This window comes from Prunus avium, chromosome 2, assembly GCF_965620075.1.
Source record: "Prunus avium chromosome 2, drPruAviu1.hap1.1, whole genome shotgun sequence".
NCBI classification, from domain to species: Eukaryota; Viridiplantae; Streptophyta; class Magnoliopsida; order Rosales; family Rosaceae; genus Prunus; species Prunus avium.
In genome coordinates, this window is record NC_142285.1 from 39,198,069 (window position 1) to 39,216,310 (window position 18,242).

At 37.6% G+C, this 18,242-nt stretch overlaps 3 protein-coding genes across 6 annotated transcripts; all 3 read left to right on the forward strand.

Annotated features, from left to right (window-relative positions):
- Nucleotides 1-2,309: 2,309 nt before the first annotated feature.
- Nucleotides 2,310-5,622, forward strand: LOC110756532 (Radical SAM superfamily protein). Its single transcript, XM_021957967.2, has 10 exons — nucleotides 2,310-2,581; nucleotides 2,676-2,751; nucleotides 2,839-2,936; nucleotides 3,193-3,294; nucleotides 3,409-3,495; nucleotides 3,700-3,816; nucleotides 4,099-4,202; nucleotides 4,401-4,540; nucleotides 4,639-4,775; nucleotides 4,922-5,622. Exons 1-10 carry the CDS (start codon nucleotides 2,378-2,380, stop codon nucleotides 5,096-5,098), a joined length of 1,242 nt encoding a protein of 413 aa, XP_021813659.1. The 5' UTR covers nucleotides 2,310-2,377; the 3' UTR covers nucleotides 5,099-5,622.
- Nucleotides 5,623-5,862: 240 nt separating this feature from the next.
- On the forward strand, nucleotides 5,863-8,842 carry SCL30 (SC35-like splicing factor 30). 2 transcript variants are annotated; one of them, XM_021958190.2, is made up of 8 exons: nucleotides 5,863-6,017; nucleotides 6,242-6,408; nucleotides 6,510-6,587; nucleotides 7,405-7,569; nucleotides 7,703-7,743; nucleotides 7,995-8,061; nucleotides 8,149-8,328; nucleotides 8,545-8,842. In XM_021958190.2, exons 2-8 carry the CDS (start codon nucleotides 6,257-6,259, stop codon nucleotides 8,669-8,671), a joined length of 810 nt encoding a protein of 269 aa, XP_021813882.1. In that variant the 5' UTR covers nucleotides 5,863-6,017; nucleotides 6,242-6,256; the 3' UTR covers nucleotides 8,672-8,842. The 2 variants fall into 2 exon arrangements, with proteins under 2 accessions (XP_021813882.1, XP_021813883.1); XM_021958191.2 differs by having other exon boundaries at nucleotides 5,937-6,119.
- Nucleotides 8,843-9,108: 266 nt separating this feature from the next.
- Nucleotides 9,109-11,432, forward strand: LOC110756706 (Calcium-dependent lipid-binding (CaLB domain) family protein). 3 transcript variants are annotated; one of them, XM_088248200.1, is made up of 5 exons: nucleotides 9,109-9,516; nucleotides 10,023-10,091; nucleotides 10,616-10,754; nucleotides 10,895-11,030; nucleotides 11,167-11,432. In XM_088248200.1, exons 1-5 carry the CDS (start codon nucleotides 9,450-9,452, stop codon nucleotides 11,227-11,229), a joined length of 474 nt encoding a protein of 157 aa, XP_088104326.1. In that variant the 5' UTR covers nucleotides 9,109-9,449; the 3' UTR covers nucleotides 11,230-11,432. The 3 variants fall into 3 exon arrangements, with proteins under 3 accessions (XP_088104326.1, XP_021813852.2, XP_021813853.2); XM_021958160.2 differs by having other exon boundaries at nucleotides 9,143-9,516; nucleotides 10,026-10,091; nucleotides 11,167-11,429; XM_021958161.2 differs by lacking the exon at nucleotides 9,109-9,516 and adding an exon at nucleotides 9,772-9,913 and having other exon boundaries at nucleotides 10,026-10,091; nucleotides 11,167-11,430.
- The last annotated feature ends 6,810 nt before the right edge of the window (nucleotides 11,433-18,242 follow it).

The window sequence follows — 18,242 nt, forward strand, 5'->3', positions numbered from 1 at the left end:
AAAAGGCTTAACCAAGAAGGTCTCCATGGTCAGAAGGAATGGCTGGTGAGTTTCACTTCTATATGCAGAGTCTATGTTTCATGCTCAAATACACTTTATCTCTTTTTTATCAGCTTTTTGTATTGAACCTAGCATTTTTTCATCTTAGTTGACTATGGAACAATTTCAAGCAGTTGGGAAGCTAAAATAAAGTTACTGATGTTCAATTGCTCAAAGTGCACCTGAAGCAAAGAAGGCCAAAATATTGATATCAAAACAATCTTGTTGGATCTTGCAATGTTGTGTGTGCAGTATTTTCAGAAAAATATTTAATTGATTGACTTTGTGGAGCTTCTCTTGATCTGTAGGCAGAGGTTAACTCCATTGGAAAGCTGCATCACCCAAATCTTGTGAGGTTGATAGGTTACTGCTTACAGGATAGCTGCCGGTTTCTGGTGTATGAATTTATGCCTCGTGGCAGCTTGGATAATCATCTATTTAGAAGTGAGTTATAAACTTCCTTAGCTCTGTAGCCATATGAACTTTTAAATGAAGCAATACAATGAATCTGGAGCTCAAGTACTTCGATATGAAATATATTTTAGGGACTTCAGTTTTTATGCGAAGGCTCCATGGGAGCGGTTGAGTTGCCCTGGGTGCAGCTAAGGGTCTAGCATCTCTTCATGGTGATGAAGCAAAAGTGATATATGGGAACTTCAAAACTTCTAAGATCCTTCTTGATTCAGTATGTGAAATCTTTAGCTGTTGAACTTTTATGGCTTTTAGAAGAGATCTGTTAGACTTGCTCACCTATCATTTTTTTCATTGTTAAATAACAGAACTACAATGCCAAACTCTCTGGTTATGGTTTGGCCAAGGAAGGGCTTCAGGGTTATAGATGCTTCAGTTATCCGATTGTTCGTGTTCAAATAGCAATAAATTCTACCATGAAGAAGGTATTTTTTATTTATCACCACCCTACAATTGCATAGAAACATGCAATCTTATGACATGTAAAATCTCTGTAGCAACAATTTTTTCCTTGGATTATATCTCAGTGCCATTTCTATTAGCCATCAATTTCCATGCACTTTTAATTAAAGCCCCCTCTCATCTCTGCCTCTATATCATCTTCATCAGTTCTGCAGTATCCATCGTATGATCAAGCATATATTTATCCCTGCGCTCCCATCTGATCTTTTGTTCAATTTTTTGTCTTCTGAAGAAGACTTGACACCCGAAGGTGATGTATACAGTTTTGGGGTTGTTCTGCTTGAAATCTTATCAGGCAGACGAGCTTTGGATGCTAACAGGCCATCAGGAGAGCAAGATTTAGTTCAACATGCCCGATCTACCAAAAAATGCAAACTTCACCAACTTTTTGATGAAGCTCGCAAAACACTTAACCTTGCAATGAAATGCCTATCAACAGACTCTAAGTTTAGGCCTGATTTGAATGAGGTGGTAAAATTATTGGAGCAGCTTCAGTCTTCTAGTGAGATGGAGGACTTGGCTGCTAGGGCATCTCTCAAATCTGACCTTGCCAAATTTTTTATGCCAATTCAGGCAATGTATGGTCCCAATCGTCGCCAGAAAAATGTCAATCGGATCAGCTGTGCAACACCTACTTAGGCCATCCGTTTGCCGCAGTATTTGACAGGTTTCATAGATACATATTCTGCTGCAGAACACAGAATTTCATTATTTGACTTTTGTAATTAATACATTTTCAATCATTACTTGAGAGTGAAGGGATCCCTGCAAGAGTATTATTTTGTCTCCAAATTTGTTTATCAAATGATGCAACCACAGTCTACATGCACAGTCTCTAAATACGGAGGCTCCTAGTAAAAATATTTACCTACTAAATTCGAAAGTATCAATTTTTTTTAAATAATACCGGGTATAGCCGCTCGGCTATACAATCTGTAAAAAACATTAATCAAACGGCGAATAGCCGCCCGGCTATACTATTTTTAAAAACCCAAAAAACCCGAGTATAGCCAATCGGCTGTACTATTTTTTTTATAAAAAAGAGGACCTCCTAGCGATTAGGAGCCACGTGTCAAAATAAGTACAACCGCTCGGCTAAACTATTTTTGGGTAAAAATTGAAGTATAGCCTTTATAAAAATAAAAAATAAAAACACCGGGTATCGCCCGGCAGTACTATTTTTATTTTTATTTTTTATGAATCGATTTTTTTTAATGTTTATATTTTTTTCCCCGAAATACTTACAAAATGTGCATGGACTATTACGGGCTTGAGCTAACTTGGGCCCGAAGCCCATTACAACCCAATATCAAATAAACCACAAAGCTGAGGTTTTAGCCACTATCTCGCTCTCTTCCTCTGCTTCATCTTCTTCATCTTCGCGAAGCCAAAACCCAGCAGCAGAATGATGACAGCCACATCAACGTCGCTAATTCAGCGCGTATGCTCTGTGCCTCTGGCACGTGCGGTCCGTACTCGCGCCATGGCAGTGGTGAGCCTGAACCTGTCCACCACTCCAGCTCCTTCTCAAGCCTTGCGCGCCGACTCGCGCGTGCTCCTTGGCCTGTCCGAACCAGAGCTCCAGCAGCTCGCACTGGACTTAAAGCAGGTAAATAAGCATAAAAATCTCTCTGTTTGTTTGCTTAAAATTGAAAGATGTTGAATTTATGTGCTGATTTCCATTTTTGAAAATGTATGTGTAGCAAAGCTACAGAGGGAAGCAGCTTCATCATCTTATTTATAAAAGAAAGATTAAAGATATTCAGGATTTCAGCCAAGGTAACTCTCTCTCTCTCTCTCTCTTAATAAAGATTGGGTTTTTTGTGGGACCATGCTTATTGGTTTTTACTGTGGTTTATGTTGCAGTGCCTCTGGCATTCAGGAATGAGCTTGAGGAAGCTGGATGGAAAGTTGGGAGGTCACCCATTTACCAGAGTGTCACTGCTGCTGATGGCACTGTTAAGGTAATTTCTTTTCTTGAAGATGGTTACTGGGCAGTTCTGTGACTCCTTGATGGAATATTTTGTTATAAATTCATGTGAAGTTTATTTATCTCTACTGAATATTTTGTTTATAAAAGGGGCAATTTAGGTGCCTACTAAAAAAGTATTAAGAATATTGCACTTTTTTCATAAAATTTTGTGGCTTGGAATTCATAATAGTGATGGTAATTTGAGATTAGCATAATGGTGGCTTAAGTTGTGCCATTAATTTTTGCAGTTATTGATAAAGTTGGAGGATAACAGATTGATTGAAACTGTTGGCATACCAGTTAAAGATGAGAAAGGTGTGATGCGCCTTACAGCATGTGTCTCCTCACAGGTGATTTTTGGAGATGAGTGACAAAATTTTCCCCTGCAGTTATACCCTAATGTTAGCCTTTGTGTGTGCTTAATGCTATTCTCTCATAGAATTTTTATTGGTTGGTTGAAACAGGTGGGATGCCCACTTCGTTGCTCTTTTTGTGCCACAGGAAAGGGAGGGTTTTCAAGGAACCTTAAGATGCATGAAATCGTTGAGCAGGTATCGGCTGTCTTGTCCATGCTCTATTATGAGTAGGGTTTGTGTGTCCCCTTGTTTACCCAATTTGTGAACAGGCATGATTGAAATTTACTTAAAAGATACTTTCTTAAAATTATAGTTTATACCGTTGTTGTGTGCTAATACATAAACAAACGTGAGTTTTCAGCATTTACATTGTGATTGTATATACCTTTGTGTTGACAGGTTTTGGCTATTGAGGAAATCTTCAACCATAGGGTGACCAATGTAGTGTTCATGGGAATGGGTGAACCAATGATGAACCTGAAGTCAGTACTTGCAGCACACCAGTGTTTAAATAAGGTTCATTTGCAGCTATATCTTGAGCATTTTAATAGCAACTTCGATTCCATGTGTTTTATATGTGTGAAAAATTTAAGCACTTGCCTTTGTTACATTAAACTCCTATTAATCCCCATAGGCTAACTAACAATTTTCACTTTATGCTGTATCTGATTGCAAACCCTAAGCCATATAAAACTAGTTTTAAGGTGGAATGCTATCTCTAATGTTTATGAAGTTGCAAAAAATGTTACATGACGATCTAAGTGAAAGCTTATTTATGTTGGACTTTGTTTTGTTAAGGATGTGCAAATTGGGCAAAGAATGATTACAATATCTACTGTGGGGGTTCCAAATACAATAAAAAAGCTGGCATCTCACAAGCTTCAGTCAACATTGGCTGTCAGGTAATAATTTTCCATGGGATTTACTTTTTGGTATATCATCTAGTTTTCATCGACTATGAAGTAGAGAATGATTTTCATTGATGTCTATAGTTTTCACTTTAGTTCATGCTGCAAACATAAGCTATGGTTTTGGAAGTAGGAAGAGCTTCCAAGTTATATTTTTCCCTGCTAAACTTTTCTCACTTCCTTGCTCATCAGTCTGCATGCTCCTAACCAGAAGCTCAGGGAAACAATTGTGCCAAGTGCAAAAGCATACCCTCTGAGTGCACTTATGAAGGATTGCAGGGACTATTTCATTGAAACCAGTAGACGGGTTTCCTTTGAGTATGCACTTTTAGGTACTGAAATTAAATTTATAAATTTTTTCTTGTCTCTTGTCATCCATGTGTGCTTACTTTAACGATGTTGATGTCATTCTTCATATCTTTTTGACCAGCTGGAGTCAATGATGCAGTAGAGCATGCAGTTGAACTTGCAGAGCTACTCCATGAGTGGGGGCGAGGCTATCATGTGAACTTGATACCTTTTAACCCAATAGAAGGCTCTGAGTATCGGCGTCCATCCAAGAAAGCTGTATGGAATTAGTTGATTTGTCTTCCCTTCTGTTTTTACACATAAATACATATTTACTTGATCTAATTTTTGCGTATATATTTATTTATTTCTTGGTTTGTTCACCTTCTTTTTCTGTGTTTTCTGCCAAAAATTTCATTTGGCAGGTACATGCATTTGCAGCTGCTCTGGAGTCCAATAGAGTAACTGTTAGCACACGTCAAACAAGGGGCTTGGATGCAGATGCAGCTTGTGGTCAGCTAAGAAACAAGTTCCAGAAGAGTCCCTTGCCCACTGACTCCGACAACTTACAACCTGAAGAAGATGTTGCAGTTGCATGTTGATTGATGTCATAATCTTTCTGGGTGTGCTCCTCGGCGGAGTGTTCTGTACACCACACATTTCTGTGTTCCCGTCCCTTCATCTGTAAGAAGCTTAATGAAAGTGGTGTACAAAGTTGGAGCTGGTCTTCATCATCTACTTTTACTAGTGGTGGATCGGTGTATAGTGCTGCTGTGTTGGCTGTAGAAACCAAGTTTCTTCCTGCACATGATACTAAGGTTTTGTGGAGAACTGTTGCGCTTCCCCGATATCACAGCGATGCTGATTGTCAATGGCTCACAGAGGCACAAGAAAATAGCACTTCTCCTCATCGGCTTACGAGAAAGAAAGATAGAAAAAGGGTCTTTATGCAATAGTGGATAGTTAGGCTACCTTCTGTGTATGGCATTTTATTACAGTCATAGTCCATAGACTTGTAGGCGGAGATGGCTCTCACGACAGGCAACAGACTATGAATTTCCAGTTGCTTCAACTGGCATAGCTTTTATTTGTTGAATGAACTCTTACTAAAGTCTACATTAATCAACATATGCTCTGCTCCGACCAAAATTTGTTACTCAAAATCTAAAATCGAAGCTCTAAAATCTAAAATAGAAATCCTATGTTTTTTTCTTCCTCTTTTTATAATTTTAAGGATAACAGAAAACCATTTATTTAAGAAAAAGAAAAAAAGAAAAAGACAGGTCGGCCGATTAGTGTGTAACCAATTTTGTTGGTGTTAAAGCCCAGAAAGAACCAGTTAGAGAAACCCGGCCCAACCAAAATACGTGTGATGGGGTTTTGAACTAAAAGACTCGAAGAAGCTTTTAAAAATCAGGGTTCGATAATTTGTCCGATTATAAGTTTTTCAGAATTTCAGATCCAAAGGAAAAATCCTAGAAGCTCTCGTCGTACGTTTCAGTGTCTTCATCAGAGTTACAGGTAATTATTTATGCCCTATCTTTGCTTCGCTTGACTCTTCGAAGTCTTCATCTGATCAGCAAAATCGTCAAAGAAAAAAAAAAAGAAACCCTAAAGCTAAAGGTTATTTTGTTGCTGATAATCACAGCAAAGCAAAAAACTTTGTTTCTTAATTTTTTTTGTTGCATCTTCTTCTTGCGATGAGATCCCTAAACTTGAAACCAATTTGTGTCGTGATGGAATAGGCACTAGTATCACATATGAGGAGGTACAGCCCACAGTACTATAGTCCTCCAAGGAGGAGCTATGGCGGAGGCGGCGGCGGAGGAGGACGAGGAAGAAGCCCCCCAAGGAGGCGCAAGGAGCAGAATAGTGGAAGTCTTTTGGTCCGGAACATTCCTCTTGATTGCAGGTCCTCTTTCATGTGAAAGAAAAGTTTCGATTTTAGTTTGTTTGGTTTGGTTTTGTTCACTGTTTCAGTTTTCTAAACTGGAGTTTTGTCTAATTTTGCAGACCTGAAGAGCTACGAGTTCCCTTTGAAAGATATGGGCTTGTTCGGGATGTCTACATTCCCAAGGACTACTACACTGGGTGAGCTTTATGTCAATACGTGTCGATGTCAATCATGGTTTTTATAAAATCTTCAAACGTGGTTCATGCAACGGAAACTCGATTGATAAGAATACTATATGAAATTTTCGTTGTTTCAGATTCGATACTTCCTACTTTGTCTGAAATGGCTTCCTTGGTTAGAATTTGTTTGTAGGGGGATAAGATACATGTGTGTGGAGTTTGCTAAACTATTTTCTAAAGTACTTATTTACCTTTTTCATAGTGAATTTTTGAACTGGTTTGTCAGGGGGTGTGTTGGTTTGAACTTTGAAGTTAAAACAAGCCCAAGCCTCACATTTGATGAAGGCCTACTGTTTATCATTGCGTAACATAGTGGTATTCCAAGCGTGTTAGGAGTAATGTTCAAATGAAGAATGTTCTTTTTATGAAGAGAAATTATATAATTACAACAATCAATAGAAGTTTGGTGAGGACATCGTTGATTTCAAGTGCTTCTTATAATCACAAGAATGTCAAGAATTTGGGGCAACGTTGATTTCAAGTGCTTCTTAAAGAATGAGAAGAATTTCCAAGTTACTTGCATATTTTGAAGTTGCCTTTCATACTTGACTATAAAGAAAAGGTCAGCCACTAAGCTTCGATTTTACCTGCTTTACGTAAATTCAGCATCCACTTAAGTGGAACTGCTCCAAAGCTGATGTTAGATGTGAAGTAATGACATTGTGGTGGTAACTTACTATACTAATTTTGACAAGCCACTGTACTCATACAATCAGTCTTCGCTTACTCTTAGTCATTCCTACTTTGTATTGAGCTTTCCTGAACTACTATGTAGGGAACCTCGGGGATTTGCATTTGTGCAATTTGTGGATTCTTATGAGGCTGCAGAGGCTCAGTATCATATGAACGGGAAAATTTTTGCTGGGAGGGAGATATCTGTGGTTGTTGCTGCAGAGACAAGGAAAAGGCCAGAGGAGATGCGTCAAAGGACTAGGGTTAGGTAATGTCTTCTATGATCTTTGCTTCTGTCTGTCTGACTCTGTCTCTGTCTCTGTCTCTCTGTCTCTGTCTCTCTCTCTCTCCTAACTTGATTTTATATGTTTGAAATGCCAATTGCCTGTTTCTTTATGCAGAGGGCCATCAGAGCATGGAGGAAGACGATCGTCTTATTATGGTACTGTTTCTGACAAAAGTTTTACTTATTATCGTATGATGTTTCTGACAACAATGAGTGATGCCCTTAATGTTGTTGATCATGTTTGAATTCACTGTGGTCAACAGAATCAACGTCTGCGGACATGTCATTACATTTCCATTTATTTCTTAAATGAATAATCTAATTAAGAAATATTTTGTGATATCATTGTATCAGTGAAGTGATTCCTGTTAAACACTAATCTGTATTCTGTATCTGATGTGCCACAGGACGTTCTCGTTCTCGTTCACGTTCGCCACATTATCCATCAAGCTCTAGAAGCCGATACCGCTCAAGGTAAGCTTTGAAGGTGACAGATTGCTGTATTTTTTTTTCTCTCGATGCTTACTAACACATGCATACATTGGTAAATAATTTTTTCAGGTCCTATTCACCTGCTCCAAGACGCCGTGGTGACTCTGTTTCCCCAAGTAGAAGGCGCAGAGACCACCCAAGATCACCACGTGATCTTCCACTAGAGCGAGATGCTGATCATGATCGCAGGCCATATTCTCCAGGTTATGACAATGGTGCTGGGCCAAATGAAAATGACGGATATGAAAAGTGAGTCCGTCCAAATTGTTTCTGTTTTCTAGCTCCGCTGCAGGTTTCTCTGTATACATTGTTTTTCAAACTGTGTTAATGAGAATTTGCAGGATGAATGGTGGAAGTAGTGTATTGTGGCAAATTGAGGATACGGATTTCATTTTGTAATGTTTAATGTATCAGTTTGTCATGCCGATCTTTTAAATTGACTGTGTACTCGTTTCAAATACGTAGGAAACCTATGCACGAGGATAAGGATGGAAGAGGTCATTGGAGGTCTCCTAGTCCTGGTAGAGCATCCAGATCACCATCTGGATCTAGGTCCAGATCTGCCGAGTTATCACCTAGGCGCAGCAGATAAGGATAAGAGCAATGTGAATGCATAAGCATGCATTTAATCATGTCTGGCAGATTTTGAATTTTTCGGGTTGTAACATTAGTATGTGAGCCTGAGTTCCAGGCTTGTGTGTGCAAACATTTGGAAGTTTGTAACAATTAAAACCTTGTTTTTGCGTTTCTTTGGATCATGAAAGTTGTGTATGGTTTCATTTGAGACGTCCTAAATTGAGCACGCCCCTCAATTAGTGTAAGCATATACGTCTCTCCTACCATGTAAAACTGAGCTGATTATGGTTTTTCAATGATGGAAAATGAAAATGGCAATGTGGGTTTTCCCAAGAATGCTGAAAAAAGTTTGTGAGCTTGAGATAACCGTATTTCGGTACATTGATTCAAGGGTTTTTGAAGTTGGTCTTCATCTTCATGAAATGCAGGCAGCAGGCCATAAGCAGCACTTATTTAATTGAAATCTCAAGTCAAACAGTGCACCCCGTCACCCACCATGTTGCTATTTTTGCATTTTTTTATATATTTTGTTTTCTCCCCTCATAACGTGTGCCCACTTGACAATTGCTAACTTGGGATGACTTTGCCATGAGAGGAGAGCCTGGCTTGCCCGTTTGCTGTTCATTTGTGAATTTGACCGCCCGTCATGGAATCTTCTCCCCTTTGCAGTATTGTACATAAATTATAATCCTTCGTTACAACCCATGTCAAGTTCATAAAGCGAAAACCTTTAAAAGAATCGTATTGAAATTGAATTTCTCAGAGAGAGGGAGAGAGCAAGATAACAGAGAGAGATGGCAGTTGGGATATTGGAGGTGATGCTTGTGAGTGCAAAGGGGCTTGGAGACACCGATTTATTCAGTATACTTTCTCTTCCTTTCTTTCTTTCCTTATGTCTATGCTGTTCTATAGTTCAATATAGTGTAGTTTGAGCTTGAAAATAGTTGAAGACATTCATAAACCTTGATGGGTTTCTGCGAAGTTTTGATTTTTGTGTTCCGTTCTTAAATTTAATCAACTAATTTCCTTTCCACCATTTATTAGACTTTCAAACAAATAGATCCAGTAAAGTTGGTGAACTTCATTAATGCTGCACTTGTATTTTCTCTGCTTTTGTTTTGAATGTATACTTGTTCTCTTACTCATTTTTATCCCATTTTATACAAGAATTTTTGAAGCAATCCACCATTTCTATAAGGTTTGTTCGATTGCTTCAAAAAAAAAAATTCAAGGAAAATATTCATCAACTATTAAAAAGGTGATTTTGTTGCTCTCCCATGGAGATTTTACATCAATTGCTGCATGATATATTGCTTCTTATTTTTATTTATTTAAAGTCTGGCATTTTAACACAGAGTTTGATTTAGCAGGTCGTATGGATCCTTATGTTCTGATTCAATACAAAGGCCAAGAGCGCAAGAGCAGCGTGGCCAGAGGTAAAGTTCCAACATCCACTTGACTTGCACCTAATACTTAAATTTAAAATAATGGTTTACACAAATCTGTTTTTCAGTTTTGATGTCAAAGCTCGCAAGTCAATTAAATAAGAAGAATTGATTGGCATGTTCATGTTGTAAGAAATATATTTTATTCAAATGTCCAATGGTTCCTTGAGTTGCGTTATGTATGGAACTATAGTAGACTTTGAGAATTAAATTTTAATTAGATTGAGGTTTACCTATACTCTAGACTTTTTTCTATCAAGTACTTAGTTAATACGATGCTCAAAGCTTTCTCCTTCCTTTAAACTTGTAATAAAAATGGTGTGGCCAAGTTGCCTTCTAGAAGCTGAACTACTTAATAAACTCATGACCAAGTAAACCCTTTTATATAAATAGACGCATCAGTAGTTATATAAAAAACAGACGCATTGTGATTTTTCATTATTCTGGCAAATTTTGTGTAGTGTTGTTGCGTTTCAAAGACTACTACATGTTCTAATTCTGAAATGGTAATGCAGAGCAAGGCAGCAGTCCGGTGTGGAACGAGAGATTTACATTCAGGGCAGAGTATCCAGGGTCAGGGGAGCAGTACAAGGTCACCCTCAAAATCATGGATAAAGACACCTTCACTGCTGATGACTATATAGGAGAAGCAACGTACGTAACAATATTCGTATATAATATTCTTTTTACTCAATAGTTGTCGCCCATGAAATTTGAACTCAAAACATTCTCCTATGTTCTACTTAATTAGTCACGACTGATATATGGTAGATCAAATTACCCTTAATCTGCAGGATATATGTTAAGGATTTATTGGCACTGGGTGTGGAGAATGGAACTGCTCAACTACATCCTCTTAAATATAGTGTTGTTCGTGCAGATCGTAGTTTTCGTGGGGAGATTCAAGTTGGTCTAACTTTCACTCCAAGGGTATTTTTTTTTGGCTCTCATTCTGCTTTAAAATATGAAACTGATCAGAAGCTTTTAGTTTATACAAATTTTTAATAATAAGCATTTCTTTTCTTCTTGGATTGATGTATGTGTGGTTATTTGTTGCATTTTATAGGCAGAACAGCAACATGAGGGACAAGAGTTTGGAGGATGGAAGCACAGTGATGCATATCCGTAGAGAGACAAATTCCACTGCTGCAGATGAGCTTGCAAAATACAAAGTAGTTAAAGCTCCTTGATCCTCCTTGTAATCTCTCCAGTACTTAATTTGTAGCTTTGAACTTTTGAAATTCAATGGCAAAGAAAGATAGAAAAGAAAAGAAAACGCAATTTAGTGATGAATTATGTAATCAGTGTTTCAGTTGGTAGATAAATGAAATAATGTTTGATATTGTTGTAAAATGATAAGGTGGAGCCCACATGTTGGAAGGAATCTTCATACACCTTCCTGGAGTCTTCTACCGAATTGTTAGGGCTGGAAACGGTTCGGGTTGGGCCGGTTTTGGGCCCAAACCGTTCACCGAACCGGGTCATGTCGGTAGGCCCAAATGACAAACCGTGGACTTGTTTTTTGGCCCATTTTCGACCTAATTCGAAACCCGAACTAAGCGGGCCGGGTTGGTTCGGTTCGGGTATCTACCGAGGCCCAACAAAAGCAAATAATGAAGGTTTTTTTTTAAAGTTTTCTAGGCCCATTTTGTTTTTTTGGTCAGATTTTCAGGCCAATTCAAATATGAGAGTTCCTGTATAGTTTTCCAGTTTATCCAACTTTGCATATCTAAAGTTTATCATCATTCAAATACTTAAAACTTAAGAAAACCACATCCACCACACATGTCCAAATACAGAAATGATTATTACAGACCATAACAAATTGTGAGAGTAATCTCAATCACAATCTGCATAAAGAAAATCCAAATAAATTTTCATTACATATACACATACAATTCCATGAGTTTCATATTCAAATCAAATTTGCACATCTGCACAAAGAAAAAAAAAACAGTTAGTAAATATATGAATTAATAACACAAAGAAAATACAAATTTTGATTAATGTAGAAAAAGAAAGAGAACCTTTTTCCATTTCTTCCAAAGCTTGGTAGAAATCTATCTCCTCCAATGCAGGTTCTTTGTAGTAGTTAAACTCTTCTGCTCTTAACCAATCACTACAACAAATCAATGCCTCCACGGTTTTTGGAGTTAACGAACTCCTAAAGGGATCTACAACTCTATTTCCCATGCTAAAAGAACATTCGGAAGCCACAGTTGATGCTTGGACATCAAATACATCTTTTGCAATATTAGAAAGTATTGGAAATTTTGTAGCATTCTCCTTCCACCAATCAAGCAATTTGAACTCATCATTTGTAAGATTCACGGGAGGTTCCAATATGTATTTATCAATCTCATTTCTTATCTCAACAACATCCTTATCTCTCCTTGACTTCAAGAACTTTTGTAATCTTGATGATTTACTAACATCATTGTTCACATGCAATGATCCTTCACTCTCCACATTACTATGAAATACTTGGGCAGCAGCTGGATTTTGCTTTCTATAATAATCATACAAATTGTGTAAAAGTGTCTTGATCTCCAATAACATGTCATTAACCCCATTTTCATCGGACACCAATTCACCCAAGGAAAATTCCACATATTCCATCTTGTATCGAGGATCTAGAATAACCGCCACAAAGAATAACTTGTTAATGTTATTAATATTTCCCCAATATTTATCAAATTTTCTCTTCATCATTGTTGCTATTTTGCACATAACAACATCATCAACATTCATCATTGTGTCTATGTCCTCCAAAAAAGAACATATCTCATGGAGTGGGGCATTAGAAGACACTTGTTTTGATGCACTAAACCTCAAAGTAGCATCATAAAACTTCTTCAAAAATTTGACAAATATCTTCGTATTATCCCAATCCAACAAAGTTGGAGGCCCCACTCTTTTCTTCTTTTCCTTACCATGAGCTTCATACTCCTCAAAGTACCCCCAAAAAGTTTGGGTCATCCTCCTCCATCCTCTCAAAACCTTTTTGGACCTTCAAAGCACTCTCCAACATCATGTAAGTTGAATTCCATCTTGTGCACACATCTAAAGGAACCATGGTTTTGGTATCAACTTTCTCCATCTCCAAACAAGCCCTAAACTTCTCTAACCTTTGAGATGACCCAATGTACTTAGCACAATTGCGAATACTCTCAATAGATTGATGAATTTCTTTCATTCCATCGGTTACAATCAAGTTTGTAATATGTGCACAACACCTCACATGCAACAAACTACCATCACCTATGAGTGAATTCCACTTTTCTAACCTCTTCTTCATGTAGCTAATACATCCATCATTGGAGGAAGCATTATCAACCGATATGGTGAAGACTTTGTCTATCCCCCATCCATTCAAACATGTCTCCATAAGCCTACCAATTGTATCCCCCTTATGATTAGGAATGACACAAAAATTAAGGATTCTCTTATGCAACACCCAATCATCATCAATAAAGTGGGCCGTGAGAACCATGTAATTGACATTTTGAATGGATGTCCAAGTGTCGGTGGTAAGAGACACTCTTTGTGCATTATGTGTTAGGACACTCTTGATTTTAGCTTTCTCCTCTTGATAGAGATCCCACACATCGCTAGCAATTGTTTTACGGCATGGCAAAACAAATCTAGGTTGTGCCTCCTTCATAAATTCACGAAAGCCAATACCCTCCACATGACTAAACGGAAGCTCATCCCGAATAATCATCTTGACACATGCAATTCTACATTTCTCTTTACTAAAGGCATGTGCTACTAAGTTACCCCCTTTTGCTTGGGCCTCAAATGAAAGGACTTTTTGTTTTTTCTCATGTCTCAAAGGAGAATTCTTACACTGACTTCTCAAATGGTGCCACAAAGTGGATGTGCCATTCCTTTTACCATCACATGCATAGTCCTTTTTACAGTACTTGCATATGCATCTAGGCTCACTAGTATCATTCTCACACTTTATCTTTGTAAAATGATCCCAAACCCCTGAAGCACTCTTACAAGGCTTTCTTTTTCCTAAAGTGGTAGGGGCTGATTGCAGAGGGGCTAGAGGGGCTGATTGTAGATGGGCTGATAGTGGTGGTGGGTTACTTGAAACAGGGGTTTCAGATTCTCCTTCCATTAAACTAATAATACCCTACGAAAATAAAAATATTTAATGCTTCAATAACCAAAAACAATAAGCCAAAATACAGCAGCAACCAAAAATAAATTATTTAAATTATTACTCAAATAAAACAACAACTGAAAACCACAAATAAATCATACAACAACAAAAAAACGCTTTTGTCCCAAAATCAATTCTATGATCCTAGCTATTACCAGAAATTACAACACCACCAGAAATAAATCAAACAACAACATAGTCAGATCAGAGAAATTACCTAGAGCAAGACAATCGTTTCCTATGATCCCAAAATCAATTCTGTCAACCAAAAATCACAACAAAGTCAGATAAGATAAATAGAATTAACAAAAATTGTCAAATCCCTAAATTTTTTAATTAGGGTTTACCCATATTAATACCTCAAAATTGAGAGAGAGCAAGAGAGAGTCGTTGACAGAGAGTGAGAGTGGCGCAGAGGTATACTCCAAGTATATGTAGAAGTGATCATCAATCTGCACACCAAAACACAATATTACAAAAACAAACTTCAACGATTTGTCTTTAATAATATAAACAAGATTTATACTGCACTACCATAAAAGATATATAATATATTATATACTCACCACTTCACTACCATAATATAATACTACACAATATTTGGATGCTTTAGTGCACGGATGACTTTAATTTCCTGCAACAGGTAGCTGAGAGAGAGTGAGTGAGAGAGACAGGTGAGTGACTGAGGGAGACGAGAGTCAGAGCGGGTGAGAGAGAGAGTGACTGAGAGATTGGGTGAGGAAAATCTGGAAAAAAAAAAGAGAAGAGGAACTTGAGAGGAACTGAGAGAGGCAGAGTCCAGTGATGAGAGAGAGCGGGTGTGACTCAGAGATCGTGTGAGAAAATCTGGAAAAAGAGAGAGGCAGAGGCGAGAGTGAATGAGATTCAGATTTGAGAGAGTCGGGTGAGACTGAGAGGAAGAAAGAAAGAGGAGGCGCAACAATGAGAAAAAAATTCTTAGCACTTCAGATCACTTAGGGTTTCGCAGAATTTCAATCTGGTGTAGGAAAGAGTAGGATATGTCATACAATCAACTAATCATCCTCTGACACGTGTATTATTTTTTAAAATTAATAATATAATTAAAATACTCGGTCCGGTTCGGTTTTCAGCGGTTCGCAGTGAAATAAAACCGGTCCAACCCGGTTCAGATCCGGTTCGGCCGGTTTTTCTTCCGATTCCTTGATTTTTTAATATAAAAACCGAACCAAACCACCTAAAGCGGTCCGGTTCGGCCGGTTCGGTCGGGTTTTTTGTAAAAATTCCCACCCCTACGAATTGTTAGCTAAAGTCTTTGCCTATAAAATAAGGCATCCTCCTCATTTATAATATAGAGAGAACGACTCAATGAAAATATCAGAAGAATATTTCTATCACTATTTGAATTCTCTAAATTCTCTCCTCAATCTCTTTAGTTTTATAACACGTTATCAGCACGAATTCGCTCTCAAAATATACCAGCTGAATTCTCTGATGAAACCCAAATCTCTTATCCCTCCTTCCTTCCATCCATCTTCTTCTGCAACTGCAACGTTACTCTGCAAGTGTGTGGTTGTAAAGTAATCAGAGCGGGAGATGGTCTCTGTTTTTGCCCCATTTATGCATACACAAGTGAAGTTTCTTACTTGCCACCAGAAAATCAACAACATGAAGAGGTGTCAATATGTTCACAAGCTCCTTGACAGTGCTTAGCCTCAACTGATCTGCCTCCTCCAAAATTCTCACCATGGCTTGGCCATGCTCATCCAGAGCCTCCTCCACTTCTCTGTTCATCTCCCCAAATTGGCTAAAACCCTTTGCAATTATTTGCAATTGGCTGATCTGCTATGTCCTTTCGCAGAGCTGCCAGCTCCACGCCAACCTCTCAGAACCTCATCTCGCCAATTTTGCCCATCAAATACTCCACAAACCCAGAAAGTAGTCTTAGAGAATGGCGTCGGTGGCTAGAGTAGATCTAGACAGCAAACCAATAAAGCAAATGATATTGGTTGGACCAAGACTTGGTGCTGAGAACCCACCGAAAAGGATAAGCTCTCTACCTCATAATCTCTTATATTATATTATTATTATTATACACTATTTAATATCATCATTAGTGCAGATGTGTTGTGGCAGTGGAAAAGCAGGAGGCATGGATTCAAACCTGTGGAAAAATCACTTTAATGTGATAGTATATAATATTAATAAGAAAGCTGTTTTGGTTTGGTAGAACATATTATAATGGTTATATAATATATTAATATATTATATAATCTATACATATGAAGAGTTGCGGTTTTACTATAATATATTATAGTAATTCTATTATTATACTTTGAATGGAGGGTTTTCACCTTCTATATTTTTAGTGGTGGTTTTTATCCCCGCATTTACACTATTTACTGTATGGTGTAGGTTTATTACCCATACAATGTATTTACTGTATGGTGTAGGTTTATTGCCCATACAACAGTATTTATTTAAAAGTGTGGCGCGGGTTTATCGTCCACACAACTGCCTTCATTTAAAAGTATGGAGTAGAATTAGTGCCCATACAAGCACATTTACTTTACCGCACATTTACTTTATTATTTAAGGTATGGTGCGGGATTAACGTCCATACATGAGGCAATTTAATTTATGAATTTACTTTACCACACATTTACATTTATTTAAAGTATGGTGCGGGTTTATCGTCCATATCAGCAATTTATTTACCAGTAATTTATTTACAAGCTATTTATTTTATGATTTAATTGTGTTGTATGATGAGTTTTTTGCAGAATACAGAGATCAGGACCAGAAGTTCCTTGATCCTCATCATACAACTACATCAGGACTTGAAAGATCCTTGATGATGATAATGATATGAGAACTGGCAGTCTCTCCGGTACTGTATTTGTAAGCAAGAGATCGGACTTGAAAGATCCTTGATCCTTGACATGTAAATAAGGACTTGGAGTTCCTTGATAATGTAACAGTACCGTATTGGTTAATAGTGCCGTACACATGAATAGTAATTGTTATGGCAAATATACTATACGCATGAATAGATACGTATTCATGACCTGATGAATAGTACCATATACATGAATAGTGACGTATGCATAAATATTAACCATTTTGGGTAAACCGTCACTATATACAAAAGGGAACCTGCAATTCCTTAAACTCATGGATGAGTAATTAAATGAGATGCCAGGAGATCCTCATGGACAATTATGTAAAAGACTAAAGTCCTGAAATATGTATAGGAATTTATAAAAATGTCTATACCATGAGAATATGTGATTTTGGCCTGAAGTTCAAATCTGGCAATATTGAGAGCCTGAAGTTCCAACAATTAAATGGACAACCCTTGAGGTCTTATTGCAAATTGTGGAACACCACATGTTTCTTTGGCATAAGAAAATGATGAATTTGGTAAAGTTCGATTCTGTTACAATCGACACCTCAAGAAAGAAATATATTTTGTGAATTCCGGTTGTTAAGAATACACCGTGAAATGGATAATATCAGGATAAACCTCAAAGGATGAATTGAGGCTCCCCACATATTTTGTTATATTATATGATCTCGACCGGAAACCCATGGATCCAAATATATGAGAGATCCCGAACTTGAAGTTTTGGGTATATAGTAGTTAATGCTCCTCACTACTATATTGCAATATTATCATGGCTTTTACTCAATTCATATTTCATGCCCATTTGAAAAGGGCAAATAAATTTTGAAGTCGTGTTTAGCCCTGGGCAGAAGCTCCGGACTCACATGCATTGAAATATGTAAGTTGAGAGATTTGTTGTGGTTATTTGAACCTATAAGGCACAAGGTTCCAAACCGTCATTTTGAAAAGACGCAAAAACCACAAGGTGCAAGTTTAGGAATTTGCCCAATTATTATAACAGAAAAGGAGCATACAACAGATAGATTTTCTTCACCTGCAAGACAGGAGCAGGCTATGTTAAAATCTATAAAATTCCATTATG

Coding starts and splice junctions, on each gene's coding strand:
- LOC110756532 (XM_021957967.2), top strand. CDS start 2,378: ATGATGACAGCCACATCAACGTCGCTAATTCAGCGCGTATGCTCTGTG. Junction 4,541..4,638: donor CTTTGAGTATGCACTTTTAG/GTACTGAAATTA, acceptor CTTTTTGACCAG/CTGGAGTCAATGATGCAGTA. Junction 4,776..4,921: donor GGCGTCCATCCAAGAAAGCT/GTATGGAATTAG, acceptor TTCATTTGGCAG/GTACATGCATTTGCAGCTGC.
- SCL30 (XM_021958190.2), top strand. CDS start 6,257: ATGAGGAGGTACAGCCCACAGTACTATAGTCCTCCAAGGAGGAGCTAT. Junction 8,062..8,148: donor AGAAGCCGATACCGCTCAAG/GTAAGCTTTGAA, acceptor TAATTTTTTCAG/GTCCTATTCACCTGCTCCAA. Junction 8,329..8,544: donor GAAAATGACGGATATGAAAA/GTGAGTCCGTCC, acceptor TCAAATACGTAG/GAAACCTATGCACGAGGATA.
- LOC110756706 (XM_088248200.1), top strand. CDS start 9,450: ATGGCAGTTGGGATATTGGAGGTGATGCTTGTGAGTGCAAAGGGGCTT. Junction 10,092..10,615: donor CAAGAGCAGCGTGGCCAGAG/GTAAAGTTCCAA, acceptor ATGGTAATGCAG/AGCAAGGCAGCAGTCCGGTG. Junction 10,755..10,894: donor GACTATATAGGAGAAGCAAC/GTACGTAACAAT, acceptor CTTAATCTGCAG/GATATATGTTAAGGATTTAT.